Here is a 22782-nt window from a genome sequence, read left to right on the forward strand (position 1 = left end):
TTCCGAACCGAGAAAACCGCGTCGTCTGCTGCAAGGCCTACGGAACTAGATATCTGCACATTTGGCAGGGTCCTATGGGACTGCGTGCGCCAACTATCGGTAGCTTTTTGGCCGCTGAGGGTGCTCGGTTGACCAGAAGCACAGGCAGCCTCTATAATTTCGCCTTCATCGAAACTGGAACACTGCGGCCGGGATCGAACCCGCGTCTTTTGGGCCAGCAGCCGAGTGCCATAACCACTCAGCCAGCGTGGCGGCTAGCTAAGCATGGGTACATGCACTGAAAAGCAATATGGTGCCGTGTGTACACAGGTACAAAAAATTTGTGGTTTTTATTTGACTCAACCTCGTATTCAAAAAGTGCCGGCTTAGTGGGCAAAGCTGGTAGAAACAAAGGCACTGAGCAAGAAAAATTCAGTCTGTTTATCCTCCCTCGGGCAAAGATGGCACTGACAGGTGTGCCAGGTTGCAGCTGCAGACTCTAGCCTTGGCGGCATGCATAAAACTACTTATCAGCCGGCCATCTTAATTTAATAAAAAAAAGGAAATTAGTAAAACACATTAAGCAATGTCTACTGCCAGTCCAATTAGAAAAGTGAGAATGCCCATTCCACCATCACGGGCCCACATCCCCTATGAGCCAAAAATAAAGAAACATCGAGGCTGTTATTACAGGGCGAGAAAGCGATGCTGGTCAAAAGCTGCAGAAATAGCAAAACCACTGAAAGCGCAATGCAGCTTCAGACTCAAGGAAAGGTACGAAACAAAACTTCCTACTCTGCACTAGAGGTATGCCCGGGCCGGTATCGGGACCGGCCGTATTCGCCGCTACATAAACTTCGGTCCGGACTCTGCACCCGACTGGTGCCCACCATCAATTTCTAATGACCGGCCCAGCACGGTGCTCATTCGGTCATGCCCATGCAGGCCAGTTTCCTTTTCATGACAAAACTTTGCTCTTAAAAAAAAAAAAAAGGAGAGAAATACAACTAGGAGTAAACAGACATCTGTGCAGCAACTAAAAAAATTGCAGAGCAAGAAGTACAACGTCGGATTCATACCAGCGACGAGCAAGATGAGTGCTTACTCAAGCTGGGCACAACCAAAAAATCTGGCTATAAAAGTAGCACTGCATATCTTTTTCAGTGGTTTGTGACTCATGTGGCAACACCATAGGAGAGAAATTTCTAAAAACAATGACTTTGGCAAAAGCGTAACTTGTTCCCCTCGTAAGCACACTAGGATGCTTAGCATCCTGGCGCACTATGAGCGCATTATTATGGACTTAGCTTTACACGGATGTTCCTGTTGTCTACCCTGCACTGGGGACAGGAACGAGGGGCCGTGAAAGCAAAAGAACAAACACTCTCCAGATCCCAAGAGAGGGATTCGCAACCCCAGGGACCACATTCACATGGGTTACGCAAAGGTTGACGGAATATATAAAGTGTGTTCAGTTAGCTTTTCGTAGGTCAGGAATGTAGGCAAAGATACCATTCTATTCAATTGGAAAGCATCCACCGCTAAACAATCTGGCACACTGCGCTTAATTTAACTATGTGCATGGGGCACTACGAAGGATTTGTAACTGGAGTGTAAAGGCCTTTCGCTAGGCGATGTTTTGGAGCTTTCTCTCGTCAACTGTACAATTTGCTCCTCTGTATCACCCCCGATCAGCTAGGCTTCTGCTGATGGTGGTGGCTTTGTCAGTACATCGGGCTATGCTCGCATCTTGGACTTGATGTGTTGGAGGGGGGAAGGGTAGTACTATAGTACTAGTACACTATACTAGTAGTACTATTTCGTAGTGCTATTTCACACCTCCCGCATGCGAGGCGGATGCTCAAATCATTAGGCCACCGCTACGGCAAGAGACATTTTTTTTTTAATTATTGGAGCAGACCTACAGTAAGCCTTCCGCACAGATGATGGTTTGGCCCAACTGGTGGCAATGAAGCCATGATGAAAGAGAAAAGGTAGGAGTGCAAATAGGTGACATGCAGTGACTGTGGAATGGTGATGATCAGCAGTTATCTGCATGGTGCAGCACGCAGTCAATGAAGAACGATATATATGCAGGACACCAGAGAAATGCATCGATGCAGAATTGTATTAGGGCACTGCACATTAACCCTGCCAATCAGCTTGAACAAATGTGAAAACTACTTGTGATGTAATTATTGGGCTCGGGTCCATTCAGGAGCCCTGGGCAATAAAACAGGCCGCATCCAGCATCACGACGCTGTTTTCTTGAGTGACGAGGACGAAGACATTCGATCGCCCACTTGCATACTAACACACTCACACATACACTACGAGGCACTTACAACCTAGAGATGTCAAGATGAACACCAGTGTCCGACTATGGTTCCGGTGCGACAGTCCTTGTCGGTGCCGACGTACAGCCAAAGAAATATCAGCAGGCAACCGGTTCGCGGTGACGTCCTGGATACCCGGAGGCCGGCAACAGCAGGCAGGAGCGCGTCGGTAGGCCGCGTGGCTACCAGGAGGCTGGACTCAGCGGGCAGGGTAGCATGGTGCTGGACGGGTAGCCAGACCCCGTACCTCGATGCCCTGCCGGTGCAGGCTAGCTTGTTTTGGGGAACACCGAGCTCCAAAGAATGACCCGCCACTCAGTCGCCCACTGCCACAACTGCCTCGAAGCCGAACTCCAACGTTTGATTGTGCACGCACACCGGCTCGCCCTGCACGCGGCCACGCTTCTTTTCTTTGTTCACCCGGAACCCATAGTGGCACAATCCACATCATCACACTATTACTATAATGTGATGTCCTGGCACACTATATACAACTATATAGAGGGCACATACACACTAATCACAATTCCCTTGAATGCTGAGCAGACGCCAGTGCACTGTTGTTGCTTGCTTGCTGGGAGGGAGTCAGTCAATGTCGCGAAGGATGGCACATGCAATATCCAGATGTCAAAAGCTATAGCTGTGGTCTTGACAGGACACGTGTATTTGTGGTGTGGAGGACGTCGCCACTCGATCTGTTTCTCCACTCACAAAGTTGTATGTCAACTCCAGATTGACAGCTGTGCTAGCATGTCATTGCACCTGCCAGGATACAAAACAAAAACAACTGTCAGTAAAACACATTTCAGTTTTGTTGCTTCCAACAAGCTGAAATTTAATATTGGCCAGCAAACAGCATTACTTGTCTAAACTATGTAGAGCAAAAACAGGAACCAGATATTTGTGATCCTGCTCAACTAATACCAATTCTGTATTCAGTTCAGTGCCAACATTCTCCACTGGGTTCAATACGCAAGGTGTGATATCACTCCCTCTCTGAATTCCCCATTAGGGATGCGCATTTGACTGGGGAGAGATTTGTAAATGAGGACACCAAGCTAAGATGAAAACGTCAGTGACGAAAAGCATTAAGTGAACCAAGATATGAATGGTCTTATTTGATTGCATACTGGACTTCATAACGCAGACACCACGCTGCTCCCTCACCTACAGCACCTGACTTCTGTATAACCGGTGTTGTCAATTTGATTTGTTCTTCAGTGACCATCAGTGGGGATGCAAAGAAGCACCCCTTGAGTGCACAACACCCCGTGTCAGCTGTCCTCTGCAAATAAATTAGTAACTGTGCCATAAAAACAGCAAGACCGCATGGTGGCGCATGTATGTGCCAAAAAATTTTTAAAATGCATCTGGGAGCATGTTGTGCTGCATTTTATGGCACATAGGCAGCTCAGGCGATCATGCCCCAAACTTAAGGTAAGAGATATTATCGATGGTGTAGGCGGCGTAAAACATTTTTTTGCATTCCCTAATGATAAAGGAAGAAAGAAATTTTATAAATGGTTAATACAAGAGCGTCAAAGAAGGTCAGATAGTCTCAGCAGGGATCCTTGGCTGGGCAAGAATGTTGAGCCTCCCAACCACTAAAACAAATCCCCAGCCTTCCTCTCAAGAATGGGAAGGTGGATGAGGTGTATCAAAAAATGAAGTGAATCAGTGGGTAAAGATTTAGAGTTTGCTGAGAAAACCTGCCTCTCTTAAAAAGCTAAGAACACACGTGTCAACAATTCCATTTTCACTTAAAAGCAATGCCGGGTGTAAACAGACGTGTTCATTATATAACAAAGTAAAATATTTTTTTTCTAAGTTTATGAAGTTTGTGCATGAGTATAAAATGTGATTAAGTGTCAGGTCATCTCCACACTTTTCACAAACCGGTTTGTTTTATTTTGTCAATAGAAAATTGCGTGTGATCTGTGAGTGGCCTATATGGAGACGACATAAAATAACTTCAATGAAACGCTCTTGGTAAAACATGACTTCCATTCCCCCAGGACTGGCTTTGCCAGGTGCAGTTTGTTGTTTACTTCATTATTCCAAGCTGTCTGCCATTTTTTCCTTAACTTATGTTGTACTAACTTTATACAATCCGTAAAGGGTATATTTACTTTTTTTATTTCCTTGCCATGCGCTTGAGCAGTGCACAAATCTGCTCTCTCATTGCCTTTTATTCCCACATGACTCGGGACCAGCACAGTTTTATATTTTGTCCTTGAGTTGTGGCAGTTACTATGCTGAAATGACGTAACCAAGCAAAGGTCTGCTTGCATTTTTAGAATGGAGAGCTGCAGGTACACTTCATGGGTCTGTGTAAATAATAGCGTGTTTGAGGTTCTCGCTTTGTATTTTTTTTTATGGCCACACATACTGCATAGCATTCCACAGTGAAGATGGATGAACACTGTGGTAGTCGTGCTATTTCCACTGAATTCCCTCACACCACTGCGCTTCCTACGTAACTAACCGTTTTTGATCCATCAGCATAAAATTCTGTAAAACTACTGTATTTTTCTTCGAGGGCAAGGAATTCTTGTATTATATGTTGTTGTGGAGTTTGTTTTTTGCGCAACTGTGTAAGAGTGAGATCACAGATTGCAGAAAAATTGTACCATGGAGGCAGTGTATCTCGTCCTCGAGGAATGCCACGTAATTTATCAAGTACTCCGAAGTTTTGGCGAAAAACGCAGGAGGAGTGGATAGCTAGCAGTTTTTTGTTAAAAGTGTTCTAGATGGGCACTTTGAGACTATGGGGTAACATAGGTGTTTCGGCAGCGAACGGACTTTTAAAATGCACGAGCATGTGAGCATGCTTCTTCTGTCTGTAAGTAATGGTTCATTGGTTTTCGTATAAAGACTGCTTATGGGTGACGTCCTGTATGCACTGGTGGAAAGATGCAAACATAAATTATGTACTGGATCCAGCCGTTTAAGGTACAATTGCCTCGCTGATCTGTAAACTATGCATCCATAATCTAATGTAGAGTGTACTACAGAGCGATGAATTTATAAAAGACAAGTCAGAACCCCAGTTTTTTCGTGAGAGTACTTTCAGTATATTAAGAGATCGAGAAGCGTTCTGTTTGAGGGTGTTTATGTTTGACAGGAATGTGACTTTTTTGTCAAAAGTTATTCCTAGAAGTTTGCACTCATCTTTAACTGGTAGCGTGACTTCATTTAGATACAGGGAGGGAGCAGTGTACATTCCTCTTCTAAGTGAGAACAGAACAGCTGCTGACTTTTACGTAGAAAACTTGAAATCATTTTTATCTGCCCATGTTGTTAGTTTATTTACTCTCAGCTGTATTTGCCTCTCACACAATGTAATGCTAGAGGATGTGCAAGCAATCCAGAGATCGCCGACGTAGACTGAATACATGATGAAGTTTGGAATTATTTTTGCTAGGGAATTCATTTTTACTATAAAAAGTGTGGTGCTTAAAATGCACCCCTGAGGCACGCCGTTCTCTTGAATGCAGTTCTTATAAAGAGTGGCACCCAGGCGTCCTTGAATTGAACGGTTGGACAAAAAGTCACTCAAGCATTTCAGCATCCTACCGCAGGTGCCGAGGTGTCCAAAGTCCCCCAGTATGCCAAACCTCCATGTGGTGTCATAGAAAAAGACCGCAAGGCAGTGTTGCCTGTGTATAAATGGTTCTCCGACTGTTTTCTCTAGGTGGACTAGATGGTTGGTTGTAGACCATGCCTTTTTAAACCCACACTGATGGATGTCAACAAGATCATGGGATTGTAATAGAAACATTAACCTAATGTTCAGGACACTATCAAAAAATTTGGCAAGTACACCTGTCAGGGCAATAGGCCTGTAATTGCTAGGGGACGTAGGCACCTTTCCCGGCTTCAGCAATAGTACAAAAAAGGCTTTTTTCCAAGCCTCTGGTATCTCTCCTGATACCCATATTTTGTTGAAAAATTTCAGAAGCGAGCCTACAACGGGTTCGGACAGATGGGCGAGCATTTCATAATGAATTTCATCTGGTTCTGGTGCAGTCTGTTTACCGGAAGAAAGTACGCTGTTAATTTCTTCTCGTGTAATTGGGCTATTATACGGTTCGTGAGCACTCCCTGCTGTCGGCAGTCTTTTTTTTTTTCGGCTGCATTTTTATATTTAAAAATGAGTATGTATAATGAGAGGAACTAGATACAGTAGCAAAATGTTCACCTAATATATCAGCTTGTTCTTTTATATTTTTTTGTGCACCAGGGGCTGTCAGAAGAGGGACCGTGAACAGGGAGTAGCGACCATCTAGTTTGTGTATTGCCTCCCATATTTTTTTCAATGAGACATGGCTGTTTATAGAGGAAACGAAGCTTTGCCATGATGCTTTTTCGGCATTGTGATGTATGTCCTGAGCTTTAGCTCTTGCTTTTTTAAAGTTTATAAAGTTCTCCTGCGTGGGGTATGTGCGAAATATACCCCAAGCTTTATTTTGTTGTTTCTTCACTTCATTGCAATCTGGTGTCCACCACACTTTATGGTTGCGTAGTATTATTCCTGAAGATTGAGGGATAGCCAAAAGTGTGTCAGCAAGAATATAATTTGTGAACTTTTTGTTTATTTCATTGACATTAAAGGGACTATGCAATAAATTAACTGAGGTTAGATAAAGCATACCAGAGATTGGCATCCGATCACTCGTCACCACAGTGCAAGAATTTTTGAGCTAGCATCAATAACAACCAAGATATAGACGATTAAAAATTACGCTCCTCCTCTTCCGCTACACTCGTACACGCGGGGCACGAGAAAAAAATTAAAGAAAACAGGTCTGGGACTGGGCCCCGCCTATGAACACGTCATCCGCTGACGTTCGGTTTGCAACTTCCGGCTGTCGCACCCAGCGCCCCAGCAGCAGCATCGGCAGCGCCTCCACGGTCTCTCTTCGCCTTTCTGGATTGCGGCGCACGTTGAATTCTGTTGCTTGTTGCCAGTTGTGGCTCCGGAACTACCGACAGAAGTAGGTGGCAGTGGTAATTTGAAACCATATGCGCGAAGGCAGTGACCTGGCTCACGCTTGCCCAAGGGGCTCGCGTTGCGGCACGAGCAGACGACTTTCACGGCTACCGGAAGTGAGCCCGTGACGTCATGCCTGTCGTGGCTCCAGCGAATGACAGCGTGTGGTGGCTTGCCGACGTCACGGAACTAGTGACGTATATTTTCATGATTTTAGTTGCAAAATGCGTCACTATGAGAACACCAATCAGCCCACGAATTTAGAAAAACACGGTTTTTACAAATTCATAACAAACTGCCACCTCAGTTCCGAAGACTCACACTTAATGAAAATGCTCCTTAGCATCATTTCTAAGCATTGAAAACATTTACAAGTGACTTTTAATTCATTGCATAGTCCCTTTAAGATTTTATAATGCAATATTTTCTAATGTGGCTTCAATTCTAAAAAGTTGCCAGTCTGCAAAATTGAGCTTCCAACACCGTGGCTTTGTCAGGGTGACAGATGGTGGGGATGAAAGGCAGATTTCAAAAGAGAGATGATGGCTTCCATAGGGGTTGTCTAAAACATCCCATTTAAAATCGCTAAAAACTGATGGAGAGCTGAAAGACAAATTTATAACGCTCACTTTTCCTGAACTAGGAAAGCAGTAAGTAGGTTTACCGGTGGTCAGTAAACAAATATTGTTAGATAGTATAAAATCCTCAATGACCTGACCTCTATCGGTTTCCTCACTGCCCCAGAAACAAGACTGTGCATTAAGATCTTCAACTACCAAGTATTGTTCCGGTAACTGTTCTAAAAGGTTCACTAATTCATGTTGTGTTACTTCGAAGTGTGGTTGAAGAAATATGCAACAAAGTGTAATGGTTTTGTAATCAAGCACTATGGCTGCTATGGCTTCGAATCTAGTTTTCAGTTTGATCTCGCGAGCTGCTACTCCAGGCTGCCCAATGATGCCTACGCCTCGCGAGAGTCTGCTCAGCCCTTCTGGGTCACGGCGGAAGACCGTATATTTCTTTAGCACCTTTATGTGCTGAGGGCCTAAGGTGGTTTCCGGCACACAAAGCAATAGGAGAAAAAATTGTGTTTAAAATGCATTTTATGTCGTTATAGTTATTTATGTGACCTATGCAGTTCCAATGTATTATGAAAGACATCATAATGTTGTGTGCGTGTATGCAGAAAAAACTAGATTAACTTTCATTTGGCCCTGTGACTCGGAGCCTTAAATTTTTCGATCAATCCAAGGAGCTCCGCCGTCCGTCTGACTTGGATGCCACTGGGCTGCCCAGGGTTGTGTTCATCGCCTCTGCAGAGGCACTGGACGACTGTGCAGAATGGACGCTGACTTTTAAGTTAGACCTCGACCTGTGGGAAAAGGTCTTGAGGCCCGCTGAACCGGGAAGTCTGCACAGCCTGCTTCGGGGTTGGCGGAGTAGTGTTAGCTACTTCCAGGACGGACATGCCCTGGAGTATGCAGCATGATCTCCTTCACAGTTAGTGCAGCGTTGGGCAGCAACACATTCATTGGATTTGTGGTCTTTCGAAGAGCATTTCGCGCAAGTTTTGCGTCCGCGACAAGTCTGTGAGCCATGGCCAAACCTCTGGCAACTGAAACATTTGTGTGGGTTCGGTATATATGGCGTTACATTTGTTTTCAGGCAGCTGACCTCAATGCTTTCAGGCAGTGTGCTGGTGTTGAAGTTGAGGATCAGGTGTTTTGTGTGTATTTCTTTGTTATCCTTCCGGATCTTTATCCGCTAAATGTTTATGACATCTTGGTCGGTAAGGCCTTCAAGCATTTTTTTCAGAGAGGTGGACAAAATCGGTCTCAGATATGGCGCCTCAGACTGTGTTTAGAGATCGGTGTGACGTGATGGAGACGGGAATCTCCCCTATTGATACAATGTTTGCAAGTTTTGAGTGCTGGACGGTGTCATGTAATTCAAGCAGTAAGTCATCGCTGGCCTATATTGAGACCTTGCACCCAAGGCCCAAGGTATCTGTCAGGCACTTTGCTAACGAAAACGGGGATATAAGCCTTGCTGGTTTTCCTTTCGTTTCGCTATGGACAACGTGAAACTTTGGGAATGATACCTTTCTTTTCTGAAAAAAACTCCTCATCGTTCAACCCTCTTTTGAGATAACAATCAGGTTTGGAAAGGAGGGGTGCCATAAAAAATTAAGTTTTTCAGCCATGGTGCCAGCCACCCACCACGGAGCCCAACTAGGGGACGGGACAGGAACTTGCAAGCAAGTCCTGCCCACGCCAGATGTACACCCTAACTATAACCAAACATGATGCAACCTAAGGTGGCTGGCCACACAAGGTTAACCCTTGCCGCCAAGAAAAATTGAAAAACTAAGAAGTGATTAGGAGACAGAAGAGTTGTAAGAAAGAGACAGGAAAGTAAAAGGTGGAGGAAAAGATAGGAAAAGGCGACTGCCGATTTCCTCCGGTCAGGACAGGCTGGAGGTGCCGTCTACAAGAAGTTGGGGCCAAAGTGGTGTGTGGCCTCCGCCGAGGCACCTTAAAGGTCCAAACGCTCGGCATCGGCTCAACCACCAGGTGCCCCTTTTCCTAGGACACGGCGATGCCACGCACGGCTAAGGGCGGGTGCTCGGGTCCGTGGTGATGCACTGTTCACCATCATCCCACTGCGGGGATGTCCCTGGGGATGCTCGGCAACCCGTGGTGTCGCCACTCACCAACATCTGCCAGAAATAGATGCACCTTGCAGCATAATTAATCTGCCCCTATGACTATATATTCCTAAATATCTTGGCTCTAACATCTTTGCCCAAACTGCAGCTGAACCTTCAAAAAGTGCAAACCTTTTTCAAGCGTACTGCCACTGAACCTGCAGATGCCAAGTACATGAACCAATGCTGCCAATTTCAGGCAGACTGAAATAGGCAAGCCCCCCACAGCAAAATTTGCTCATGTTAAAATAAATGAGTGAGTCCTGCATTCCACAAGGCAACTAAGATTCTCGCACCAAAGTTCACGACGATTACAATCTTTAACATGCCACAGAAAACAGACAGACTCATGCACATGGCCCGCATACCCCCTAAAATATACTTTTACATCTTCACAACTACATGTGGCATCTTCCAGAAAGCTTAATCACCTCTCGTAGACGCAAACCATGCATTCTCACCATTAAGGAAGAGCATGTAAATGTTTTGTCCTTGGGCTGTAACTTTCTTGTTAACCGAGTTGAAGGATGTCGCATTCATATTACAGTTTGGGATGTCCTCTTTCCCACGAGAAAGCATGGTCATTAGCAGCAGCCATGCAGTCTTTCCAGCTGTGCACTAGCAAATGCAGTATTTGCATGCCACTGTAGAAGGACAAGGGCAGCTGCTGACACCAGCAGCAAACTGCAGAGGTGACCTTTTTGTTGGGTGCTAAGTGCATAGTATTTTTCATCTTGGGGAGAGTGAGAAAAAGTACACGTTAATAATATAAAGGTTATTCTCTTTAATGTAAAGTTTATGCTCTTTTCATCTCAGGGAAACAGCACGGAAGATGACTTGGAGCTGCGGCTACTCGATACAGCATCGTATTGGTCCCACAACTAGTGTAAGGACGAGTGTGGTCATGATTGGCCGTATCTTTATTTCAGCAAACTCTACACTGATGTAAGCACAAGTTCAAAACCCCTCTCTGCAAATTTATTTTAAGCTAAGAGTTGCTGCATGCTACAAAAAGAGAGACATGCGACATCAATAGAGTCTCAAAAAGGTGGTGACCATCACGTTGCTGGCCGATGGCTACAGCATGAACCCAACCCTCTGGACAAGAAGAGCTACTAAGCCGGTATTCAATGGAACATTCTAAAATTGCTTGATTGCACTGATGAGCTGGTGAATCATCTCTCGTGGATACTATGTTAAAAGATGACTCCATCTGCTCAGTAATGAGCCAAATTACATGCACAGTTCGGCACAGTTCGGTACATGCGCAGTTCGGCCTGCTTCAGATTGTTTGTCACTTGACAAAGGGACCCACCTGGAACATGTTTTCTCAAATTGAAGTTCATAAATACTGACGTGATTAACTCTACCAAGCAACACATCAGCGTGTTCTATAACCCCCTGCTTATTGCAATGGCCACCCATTAGTAAATTCCCAAACAGGCGCCAGCAGCTCTGGGAAGGATGCAGAGACAAGGTGTTCATCTCTCAGACTGAATGTGGTTACACGTTAGTGCTACAGCCTGCATAGGCACCTTCAATGCACCCAATACCAAGGAAGGCTTCCCTCATATATGGCATCCATTCAACAGCAGATATTATTAGGTGGACCACTCTCTACGATTAGCAACTTGAATGATGGCATGCTGCTTAACAATATGTCACAGGTGCCACACGAAAACATTGTCTGAAGAACGTCAGAACTTTCATTTCAAGCTAACACCCTTCAATTCTATTCATTAAAAACAGAGGTTGCACCTCTGCCTTCAATTTTCAGCTGACTTTTTACGACTTATTTCACAGCAAAGGTTTCGTTTTTTAAGAGAATATTATTTTATGGAACACCTGTCACAATGGAAGACGTGCTCAATGTGCTGCAAAAAAACTTAGTATATTGCCTATACGAACTTACATGACGGAAGCCAACAGTCATCGAAACCAAAAAGCATAGGGGATGATTTTTTTAATCTGTGGTGTTAATTTGATTATACCTGAAGGCATTATATAAGGGGGGAGCAAAATCAATATCAAGACAGAGAAAGAATAAATTGATAAAATAGAACAATAATAAAAAAACAGTATGTAACAGTTAAATGATATTGTGACGCCTATACAATGCTAAGTGGAATGCATGGGATCGAAACAGGAAAAAATTTATATATGTAACACTCAATCAATACAAGAGAAAAACAGTGCAAGACAAACGACACAAATGAAGAAAAGTAACAATAAACAGCTGTTCAAAGTGCCGAGGTGAATATGGCAGAAACTTTTTTCCCTCATGAAAAATAGTCGTTTAGTTTTTCCCGGAATACTTTTCGGTTAGTGCATGATGCGATGAAATTTGGTTGGCCATTCCATGGTGCTATTGCATCCAGAAAAAATGAAGACTTTAGTGCTAAGGTGCGGCAGTTGAAGCGTGCAATGCTATGGTCATGGCTTCGCCGAGTAGCCATCAATAGGAGCTTAATGGGGTAATTATTTTAAAGATAATTGATTAGAAAGCCAAAGAAAAAACAACCAGATGATGCTGGTTGGATCTGAATACACAGTGTCCGGTGATTGGACAACTGCCAGTGTATCTTAGCTGGCAGAGCACCTGATGCTAGATTCAAACGTCAAGAGTTCACGTCTCAACAGCGGCATGTGGTGTTTTCTTCAGCTAAGCAGAAGATTGGACAGCCATTGCGGTAGCTAAGTTGGTAGAGCACTGGACACTAAATTCTTATTCGGTCGTGGGTTCAGATCCTAACGGTGGCATGCGTCTGTTTTCTAATCAACTAGATCTAAAATAATTACCCTATTAAGCTCCCACTGATGAACACAACAAATTAAAAATAAAAACATTCCCTCCACTCCTTGCTTTCAGTGACTGTTGGCTTCTGTCATGTATGCCACAGAAAGCCCCTCTTTTCCCTTCCCTTGTCTGCTCTATACGAACTTAGTACACTACCTTGGATATAATGAACCTTAGTATGCCATCTCAGATATAACAACATTTTGCGTATTAGCCTTGAATATAACATTCTTTAGTTCACCATCTTGGATATAACGAACTTTAATTTTAAGCCCAGATAAGGCGAATTTTCGCGTGTTAACCTCGGAAAAAATTAATTTTCATGTGTTACCTTGGATACAATGAACTTTCGTGTGTTACTTCTGATATAACGAACCTAAGTATGCCACCTCGGGTATAATGAACTTTCGTGTCTGGACTTCGGATCTGACAGACATAAACTGACCACCTTGGAACTTGAGTATGTCAACCTCAGATATAACGAACATTTGGCTGCTAATGCATTCAAAAGATTCACCGAGGAACACCTAAGTGTTTTCCTGATATATATACATGAAATTTTTCTAGCACATTCAAAAACAGTTTCGCAACTACTCTAACAAAATTTCACTGTTATAACTCGAGAAAATTGTTTTCTAATATGTATATTTCCTCTGATGAAAAGACTGCAGAGTTAAGAAAATATGGCAGAAAGCTGGTTCAACATTGAATATGTTCCTACCAATGTGCTACAGACCTAGACATTCGCAGAATTTTTTTTCGCAAAACAAATTTTAGTTTTGAATTTTCGCGACGCAGTGCCCACTGACTTGTCTACAGTCAGAAGAAAATTTCAGACATGAAACTCAAATTTGAAAAACAAATAATTCTGACCTGCAGTATGGTTTAAGAGTACAACAAAACAAAAGGGGTCATAATAGTCGTTAGGAATTGCTTTGCAAGGTGAACATCTCTGCAGAAACAGTAATGAATAAAAACATTGATTGTTCAAGTGTTTTGCCAAAAAACGGACCCACCATGGTCAATGAAATTTTTCTGGAGTAGTACCCGGTCAATTTCAGGAACGAAACGAGGCTTACAAGCCAATACAACAATTTCAAAGCCGCCTCTCCCCTTAATCAACGCGGGCTTGAGATCGCAGAGCAGTGTCTTAAAATGCACAATACATGCCTTGCCTATAGCTTCCACAATTCATTAGTTTTCCCCTCTTACAGAGCAGTTTTCTCTTCTTACACGTACTCCATATAGCCAGCTAGCTACAGCTGGCATGTCACGGATAATGACCTTTTTTTCACCGAAAAGCAAATTTCAAGAAATAAATTCAGCTGACTGTTATCGGCCTTTTTTGGTCTAAACTGAAAAACCCAACCTCAATGATAATAAGAGCCCAGAGGTTCCAAACTTTACTTCCAAGCTGGCATATTTCAATTCCACGAATTACATAAATATGAGAGCCAGTGAGGCAGAACTTATGAACACCCATTGTAAATATTGGGGGTAAGTGAACTTTCAGTGTGCAAATAAAAGAAAGCTATGCAGAAATCTTGCAGCCAGTCCAAAAATAGCCTCGCGGAGGTGAAGACACTCTTATCCATTGCTGTCAAACCCTTAAAACAATAACTCAACCTAGCCGTTAAACAATCTTTATACGCTCATCACACACTGACAGGAACAGGTGGTCATGAGGCTCACTTATGCTCCATTTCATACATCAGGTGCAACGCTGTCAAAGCTAGTGCACTTGTTTGCACTGCCTGCATCCGCGACCAAAAAGTAGCGTGTTCCTTGTGGTGAGCGAAACATAGTGAATACTTTGCCTGCAGGCTTACCACATGACACATTTGTCAAGAACTTGATCAAATGGACTCTTACTGCTGACATGACGCTGTACTTTTCTCGTGGCTTAGACCACTTGGCCACAGAACAAGCGCAGTGTAACACGCCTTCCTTTATTTTCCCGTCCGGACTACTACCGTACCTTTCACAGCGTTGCACCTGATGTATGAAACGAAATATAATTCAGGTCAAAGGCTGTTGACATCTGACAGTGCTCAGGGGTGTAAACACCAACATCTTCAGCAATAGCTACGTGTCACAAAACTGACAGTCTTGCTGCATGCGTAGTATTCCTCTGGGGAGTCATGGCTTCTAGACAAAACACACTTCAAGGACTGTCCTAAAACAGCTTCACCCATTTGACATCAAGAGGTGCAAGATTAGTGCACAACGATCCAACACACAAATAAGTGTTGACCAGTGCAAAAGTATCGCAGGCGCTACGTATCTTCAGGACAGCAGCTTTAGCCAGTATAGCGAGCATTTCATGTGGCCCTAATTTGGACTTTACATACATTCTTCTAGAAATACAGCTATGTATTAGCAAATGTATGATAATCGTATTACCTTTCCAGCTTTTGCAAAAAGAAAGTCAAGCTTTCAAGGGTAGAACACGTCTTGGGATTTTATGTTCCTTTATTTGTTCAGTGTTTTTTCTTATTTTTAGTTTGATTATTGCGGTTTAACATCCCAAAGCGAGTCAGGTTATGGGGACGCCTTAGTGAAGGGCTTCAGAAATTTTGACCACCTGGGGTTTTTTAATGTGCACTGACATCGCACAGTACACGGACCTCTGGCCTCTAGCATTTCGCCTCCATCGAAATGCGACCACTGAGGCCGGGATTGAACCCGTGTCTTTCGGGTTAGCAGCCGAGCACCACAACTGCTGAGCCACCGTTGCGGCTCTCTTACTTTTCGTGAAAAAAAAAAAGGTTAAATCCTACAAGAAATGCAGGGATACAATGATATATCAAAACTCATACTTTTCTCTGCAAGGCTTCCAGTCGAACTGCAATAAATGACGTCTACTAATCCCTGCTCTCTCTCCCGGCGCACTGCAGGCCAGTGTCTTCCAGCTCACAATTGTGATCTCCCTCTGTCAGAAGAGGTATACTCAATTCTTTTTAACTGAGGAGCTACCAATGCATCTGATAGGCCACTGTACCACACCCCCGCCACATCTAGCCAAGGCCAAGATCAGAAACGCACGAGCCTCGTCATGCCTCACTGTTGCCTTCCTACAGCTGCGTCCTTAGCACTCAGAAGCCCTTTTCAGAAAACATATTTTCAGGCCCAAGCTCAGCCCAGCCCAAACCAAACCAACCTGGTGGAATTAACCAAAGCAGGTGCAAACTCCATGGATGTAAACATTTTTATAGTGGTAACAGAACACAGGCGCAGATGAAATAAGCATGCAAACACATGTTTCAGGCTCAAATGCCCAAAATGAGCATACCTTTTGAAATCCAATGCTGGAAGGATTGCTCCACATTTCCCGGTCTCAAGCGGATGCGTGAACACCCACAAACTGCACCTTGATAACATCTACAGCAGCAGGACATGACCGCAGATGCGACATCAGCCAAAAGACGAACAATTTGACAGTGAGCTGTTGTGCAATGCAAGTGCCTTGTTAGTACCTTGAATGGTGCCCATGATGTCGCCAGCTGACATCAGCTACATACTTATGTCTGAGTCCCCCTGGCACGCACAAGTGCTCGTGCCTGCGTTTCTGCATGAACATGAAAATGAATGGGTGTTGAGCATCACTGCCAGAGCCGAGATTCGCCATGCTCACTTTCATGCTTTGCTTCCGTCTGTGTGCCGACTCCAGGAACAGGAGGAGAAGTAATGTATCTGCCACAAGCACCACAGGTGCCCACTACTATCCCAGCTTTGCAGTCTGTCAAGAACCCTTGGCCGTGCTCCCTGCCGTCACCAGCACGCTGTGCAGCGAGCTTGGCCTAGAAACAGAAACAGAATATATATAGATGTACAACCTTTGTCCAAAAAAGTTCAGAGATTGAGTTCATTAAAAGAAATGCGTTTAACATTAAAATCATTTGTGCATCACCCCTTCGAAATAGTCTCCCTTGCATTCTACACACAGCTTCCAACGCTTCTTGAGGTCTTGGAAACAGTTGGAAAACACCTCTTTTGGCAGGGCTGTCAGCTCCTTTGCCGTGGCATTTTGAATGGCCTCCACGCTCCCCATCCAGTGACCTTTTAGCGCTCTCTTCACACGAGGAAACAGGAAAAAATCGCATGGGGAGAGGTCAGGCGAGTATGGCGGATGGGGAAGTACAGTAATGCTCTGCTTGGCGAGAAATTCTGTCACGCTGAGAGCAGTGAGCTGCCTAGCGCTATCTTGAAGAAGGCTCCATTGTCCAGATGTCAATAAGTCAGGGCGACGGCGTCTCAGTGCATCACGCATCTGTTGCAGCACGCAGATATAAAACTCCTGGTTCACCGCCTGCCCTTGTGGGACGAAATCTTGATGTATGGCACCTCTAGCATCGAAAAATATTATCAGCATCGTCTTTGTTTGATGATGTTATTGAAAACACCATGTTTCGTCTTTAGCAATGAACCTGTCGATGAATGCAGCATCCTTCTCTGCTTCGGAGAGGAAAATCAGCGCTCACCGATGCCCGCGTGTCGTTCTGGTCCTGTGTGAGGGAGTGCGGCACAAGTCTGGCATTCAGCTCTCGTTTCCCCAAGTTCTCACGCAAAATTTGGTGGCATGTTGTCTTACTAATGTCGAGAGCATCTGATAGCATGCGGACTGTAATGGTGGGGTCTTGCTGTACTATTTCCCTGATCAGAGCTACGTTGTTTTCATTCCGTGAGGTTGAAGGGCGCCCCTGCCTAGTGTCGTCTTCCACCGACGTTGTCCCCGAAACGAACCTCCTGTGCCACTCGAAAACTCGCGACCCCGATAATGTTTCGTTGCCGTAAGCGTCACGAAGGAGCTCATACGTCTGTGTGGCTGTCTTGCCAAGCTTCACACAGGATTTTATGTCAACACGCTGTTCGAGGCGAACGTAAATAGAGCCACACTCATTCACAGTAGAATGCGCAAAACGAGTCGTAGCAACGTATTTTTCTACATCTAGTGCCATCTAGCTGCTGCCACAACCATTAACATAAATAGCTCAGGTTAGCACGAAAAGATAGCGATGCACATACGTACCAACATTTGTTTGGGGGAATTATTTCTAGAGAAAAAATAAATCAGTCTCGAAACTTTACGGACAAAGGTTGCAGATAATTTGTGGGGTTTGAATGGGGGAGATAAGTACGTTCTCCCCACTCAATCGCGGCTGACACGGTTCAAAGCCGCCCGAACCCCACCCCGTGGTCGCGTACGCTACCGAGCGCACGCCAACCACGGCGGGCCTTGCTCTGAGGGAACAAAGGAACGACACATTGGCTGACACAAACAGGCATTTATTGCTACAGCAACAATAACGCCAGCTAGCAACAAGGTACGCTAATGAATCGAGGTCGTCCGACGCACCGGCAAGGTTCCGAGCGAATGTTCGCCCGCGCTAGGGCAAGGGGTATAAACTCCGCAGGCCGGACGGGACGAGTACGGGAGCCTGTCTCCCCGTCGCTTCTTCGCCCCGCCGGCGAAGAGCGGAGCCGCCAGCGACACGTCCGGTTGCGCCGACGATCCCCGCCGAAGAGCCCCCATCTCCCGCGGGCGGGCTTCAGCAGTCTCCCGCGCAGCGACGCTGGTGCCCTCTCTTGCCAGTTAATCCATCTCCCGTGGGCGGGCTTCAGCAGTCTCCCGCGCAGCGACGCTGGTGCCCTCTCTTGCCAGTTAGTGTAACTGACAAGGGAACGCGTTCATCCTCGGGGTGAGACTGCTGCTGCACGGTGCCTCGCGGGAAAGCAAACTCAGGGGGCTGCAGGGCAGGTCCCCACAAATTATATGTTGCCAACATAAGAAAGCCTTTAAAAAAATATATCATGCGCCACTTTTTTTTATTATCGCAATGTGCACCACAAGCTTTTTGTGGCCGTCTTTTGATGTTACTGTGATGCCATTGCCTGATACGAGCCCGATGTTACCCTGATGCTTTTGTACATGTAGGGGCCAAGGACTCGTCAAGCACTTGAGGCTTCCTTCCTTGGCCGTTTTCATCATTGCAATGAACAATCTCTGGTATTATTATTTCTTTCTGTGAGAATTCTGCATCATGTTATGTACGATTTCGTTTCATGTAAAGGAGATGGTTCATTAAGGCAAGCAGGCGTGTTTTCATAATATAAGTGGGTACTTATTAACTAGGGACATCTTATCCAATGGCTCGAAAAATTTCCTTAAAACAAAGCACACTTCCCATTTCTATACCTTAGTCGATGTTCCAAAAATGTTAGACATATGCCGCGAAAGTCGGAGTTACAATGAAGTGCCAAGGAAAAGATCGGAAGAGCCTTCGGGCAATCTGACGCGAGTGACAATCGTAAGCAGTGGTGATTCTGCCTGAATGCTTTGCATGGCGAAGTTCGCGACACTTCCTCTGCTCTGGTTCTGCTCGCCGGTAAGCTTCGTTCGTTCGCTGCGTCCGCTTCTCGCTTACGTCGCTTCAGTTCTTCGCTGGCGGTGTGACGCTGAAGCCGTCGCGCTTGCAGTCTGCGACGATAGCCTGGTGCGTCTGCATCTCGTTGGCGCTGCAGACGAACGCGTTGTCGTTCCGCTAGCCGCGCTCGCTTTGCTGCATCATCTGGTGCTGGCCCTTCGATCCGCTTAGCGTAGTACGCTGTCGTTGCCTTGGCTGCTCGGCCCTACGAGCACGCCGAACCGCCTATCGGTCCTCGCTGGATCCTGGGGCTCGGCCTGCGGTGCAGGTATATATACGCGAGAAGTAAACAGGGCCTGACGAAGTGCGCGCCGCACGGGGGCACAGCCACACAGCTCACGGCAGCGGAGGGAACATCGGCAATCCCCGCAAGCAAGAGGCGAGCGGCAGAGTGGTCATCGCCGCGCCATCACCTCCTCGACGCGACAACGTTTCTCGATTGACGTTATCGCCTACACGAGCGCCGCCAGAGCGCCAGACCGGTGCGGGTTGTATGTATCTGCATTTGTACTAGGGCAATACAGAAACCGGTACACCTTATTGATCGATGCATCTTATAGGAGGTATTCACTGAGGCCGCGCTACCAGACGGCGAAAGCGTCGCCGCGACAAACGCGCCATGTTTGTGGTCGTTTCGCGAAAGCTCGCGCAGTGTCACGGTGCACCGTGAGGTATCCGGCCTGAATTGTTGGTGATCCGTAACATCTTTGCACGTTGTTAAATGCGACAACGTTTAATTTTCTTTGTAGAATGCTTATTGTGCATGAAGTTTGCAGCAGAATTCTGTGCCGTGATTTAACTGAGCTGTGTGCCGCAATTCGGCAGCAAAACTGGCCGGCTACATTGCACGCAAGAATGCAAACGACTTGCAGCTTTTAATATCAGTTCATAACTGTCAGCTACTCATGCAGCACACATAGTGAATAACACAGCACATGATTAATTACCCATATTCCTAAGCGGACGCTGCTGAAACTCATATTTCCAGCGGCTGTAGTCCGCGAACCGCCGAATACTCATTGTTTCAGCAAAAAGGCATATTGTGTCATATCTGCTTTGTTTACGCGACAAAATGGTCGAGCAAATACTGTCATGCACTCGCAGCACGAATGGCAGACAGCAAGAATGTTTTGCAGGTTTGATTGTAGAAACGTAGCGTTGCTTCCAGTGCACAAGACCTGGAATCTGTAGGCCGGTTCGCAGCAACGCGATGTGCAGCAATTCCGCTACATTCAGTAGTAACACATCACTTTCAGCAGACAGAGATGACAAGTTAAGCTAGCTAAACGAACATACACGTTTAACTACTCACCTAGGTGAAAAACGGCACTTCGGCCGTCGGCACCCTCTGGACGGACGTTCGGCTCGACCGCATGTCAAGCAATTGCGCCCTCTCATAGATTTGCATCCTTTAATTCCTCGGCCTGTCGGCAAACTTACGCCGTGCACAAGGCAGACCTCAATATCGGTGAATTCAACGCACGGCAGCCGTCTTGTAGTACGTCGCACACCAAGCCGGCACCTGCACATTCCTACGGGTCGACGTTTTCACAAAATGTAACATTTTCAGCGTGCCTGCTCTTTCTGCATCGCGCAGTTCACGGCGTATCCACTCAGTCACACGGTGTTACGGGTCGGACAGAAATGATCTGCGGCGAGACGCTAAATACGCTCACATTTCACACATCACAAGCCAGGTAAATGCCGCGGCTGCCGCGCGCGCGGCCACCAACATGGCGAATGGCGCGCCGGCCACTAGCGCCCCTTGCGGATGACGTCATGTGAATACCGCTATGGTACTGGTTGAATCGGTCTACCTATGGGCTGCATATGAAAAGTATGACCAATACAGAATCCAGTACACCTTATCGACTGATACATATTTTCCGCATAGACCAATACCTATTTGTTCATGGAACTGATGGCCTGATATGCACTCACTAATCAATGGGTCACAAGACCAGTCGATTGGTGGTTCTAGTTGTTTTTCATTGCTTCCATCTCGAGCTCTGATCTCGAAATCAACGCATGCCGATCGTATGGCGCTTATGAGGCATTGCAGTAACGTAAAATTATTTGCCGCGTTAAGGGTAAAGTACGCTGAGGCATACAGAATAAAAAAAAAACAAAACAATTGGCAGTGGCTTAGCTCGGCTATGCCAAGATATACGTAGCAAAAGCTAAGCATAGCTTGGTTAGCCGTGGTTAATCTTGATTGCAATCTTCCAGGTTGGTCTGGTTGTCTAGCTATGTGGTTGCATTAAAGACGACATATAACGTACCCGTCTCGCGGCGGCATATTCACGGCATTTAGCCAGTCGTACGGCGCGCTGTTCCGGTGTTTCCTCGGCGATTCGTTTCCTCCTCGTCTCGTTCCAGCGTCGATCATAGGCCGCCCAGGTCTCTATCTGCTCAGCAGAAATGTCGCCGTCCATACTGCCGCCTCGACTGTGGTCGCGGACTCGCGGGGCACGCGCGCACTCCTTTTCAATCCTCCGACATGCTATCAGGCATGCGACATTGACATTGCGAAGCGAGCTGAGGCGAGCGCACCGACGCCGGAAGCGGCGCGCGGTGTGCAGTCATGCCAGAGGGCGCGGCAAGTCTCCATCCATCCATCCGTACTAGAAGAGGGCAGTGGGCTGGATGGATGGATACGGCCTGAACCCTTTAAATCGGGCGGTGGCTCAAGCCACCTAGCCATGACTTAAGAAATTTTACACTTGTCTTGATTTTCTAGTTCAATTTCTCCATTTCATGTCAACATTCCTTATATACAGGTGTCTGAAAACTTTCTTAGCCCACTGCTTTTCCCCCGTTTTTGTCAATCGCTCCTCAAATGCTATCTTACTGCTAGCTTCTCTGCTGTCAAACTATGCCCATCCCATATCACCCTGTACCCCCTGATTTATTGTATTGCCACGTGCTCCCAAAGCTAGCCTCCCTACGCCACGTTGTTTAATTTATACTATAACCTTGCTTGAACATCTGGTCTCATACACAGTACCACATAACCGAAAGTCAGGCTAGGAACCATCACCACTTTCCAGATCCCTCTTACCACTTCATATCTGTTGTAATTCCACGGTGCCCTATTTTTCATGACAGCTGCATTCCTACTACCTTTATTCATTACATATTTTTCATGCTCTGTCAGATACTCAGCACCATTATTTATAAACACCCCAAGATACTTGTACTCATCCACTATTTCTAGCGTGAACTCCTGTATTCTATGCTTGCCGCCCTTATCATTAAATATCATGACTGCAGATTTTTTCCTTACTAATCTTGAAACTTAATCTATCTCCCTCTGTACCACATATGTTTATCAACTTCTGCAAATCTTCCTTGTTGTCAGCCATTATCACTATATCGTCCGCGTGTATTAGTCCCGGTAATATATGCCTAATCCATTCTCCTTGCTTGAAAAAAGAAGGGTTGAAGCCTAGTCCGCTCCTCTCTAGCTTGGTCTCCAACCCTTGCTGGTGCAACATGAGCAACAAAGGAGACAGAGGACATCCTTGCCTAAGCCCCCGCTGCAT

General features: G+C 45.7%; 1 protein-coding gene and 1 long non-coding RNA gene across 9 annotated transcripts in view; one reads left to right on the plus strand and one right to left on the minus strand.

The window, feature by feature from the left end:
• The window catches only part of LOC144128241 (uncharacterized), a 165044-nt gene that overhangs the window by 124247 nt on the left and 18015 nt on the right, over nucleotides 1–22782 (plus strand). The gene's annotated exons all lie outside the window — the stretch shown is intronic.
• Nucleotides 317–21811, minus strand: LOC144128237 (uncharacterized). Of its 8 annotated transcripts, none has more exons than XR_013313751.1 (6): nucleotides 21520–21811; nucleotides 16447–16612; nucleotides 16289–16380; nucleotides 16105–16193; nucleotides 3483–3600; nucleotides 317–3077 (listed from the first exon to the last, which is right to left on the minus strand). XR_013313751.1 is itself a non-coding variant. In XM_077661493.1 (5 exons), exons 2-5 carry the CDS (start codon nucleotides 16450–16452, stop codon nucleotides 3061–3063), a joined length of 204 nt encoding a protein of 67 aa, XP_077517619.1. In that variant the 5' UTR covers nucleotides 16453–16612; nucleotides 21520–21788; the 3' UTR covers nucleotides 317–3060. The 8 variants fall into 8 exon arrangements, 4 of the variants coding, with proteins under 4 accessions (XP_077517619.1, XP_077517616.1, XP_077517617.1 ...); XR_013313752.1 differs by lacking the exon at nucleotides 3483–3600 and adding an exon at nucleotides 10477–10748; XM_077661493.1 differs by lacking the exon at nucleotides 3483–3600 and having other exon boundaries at nucleotides 21520–21788.

The sequence above is a fragment of the Amblyomma americanum genome, chromosome 4 (assembly GCF_052857255.1).
Source record: "Amblyomma americanum isolate KBUSLIRL-KWMA chromosome 4, ASM5285725v1, whole genome shotgun sequence".
Taxonomy (NCBI): domain Eukaryota; kingdom Metazoa; phylum Arthropoda; class Arachnida; order Ixodida; family Ixodidae; genus Amblyomma; species Amblyomma americanum.

Coding starts and splice junctions, on each gene's coding strand:
- LOC144128237 (XM_077661490.1), bottom strand. CDS start 21,672: ATGGACGGCGACATTTCTGCTGAGCAGATAGAGACCTGGGCGGCCTAT. Junction 16,613..21,519: donor AATATGCCGCCGCGAGACGG/GTACGTTATATG, acceptor TTCTGTTTCTAG/GCCAAGCTCGCTGCACAGCG. Junction 16,381..16,446: donor GACGGAAGCAAAGCATGAAA/GTGAGCATGGCG, acceptor ATGTTCATGCAG/AAACGCAGGCACGAGCACTT.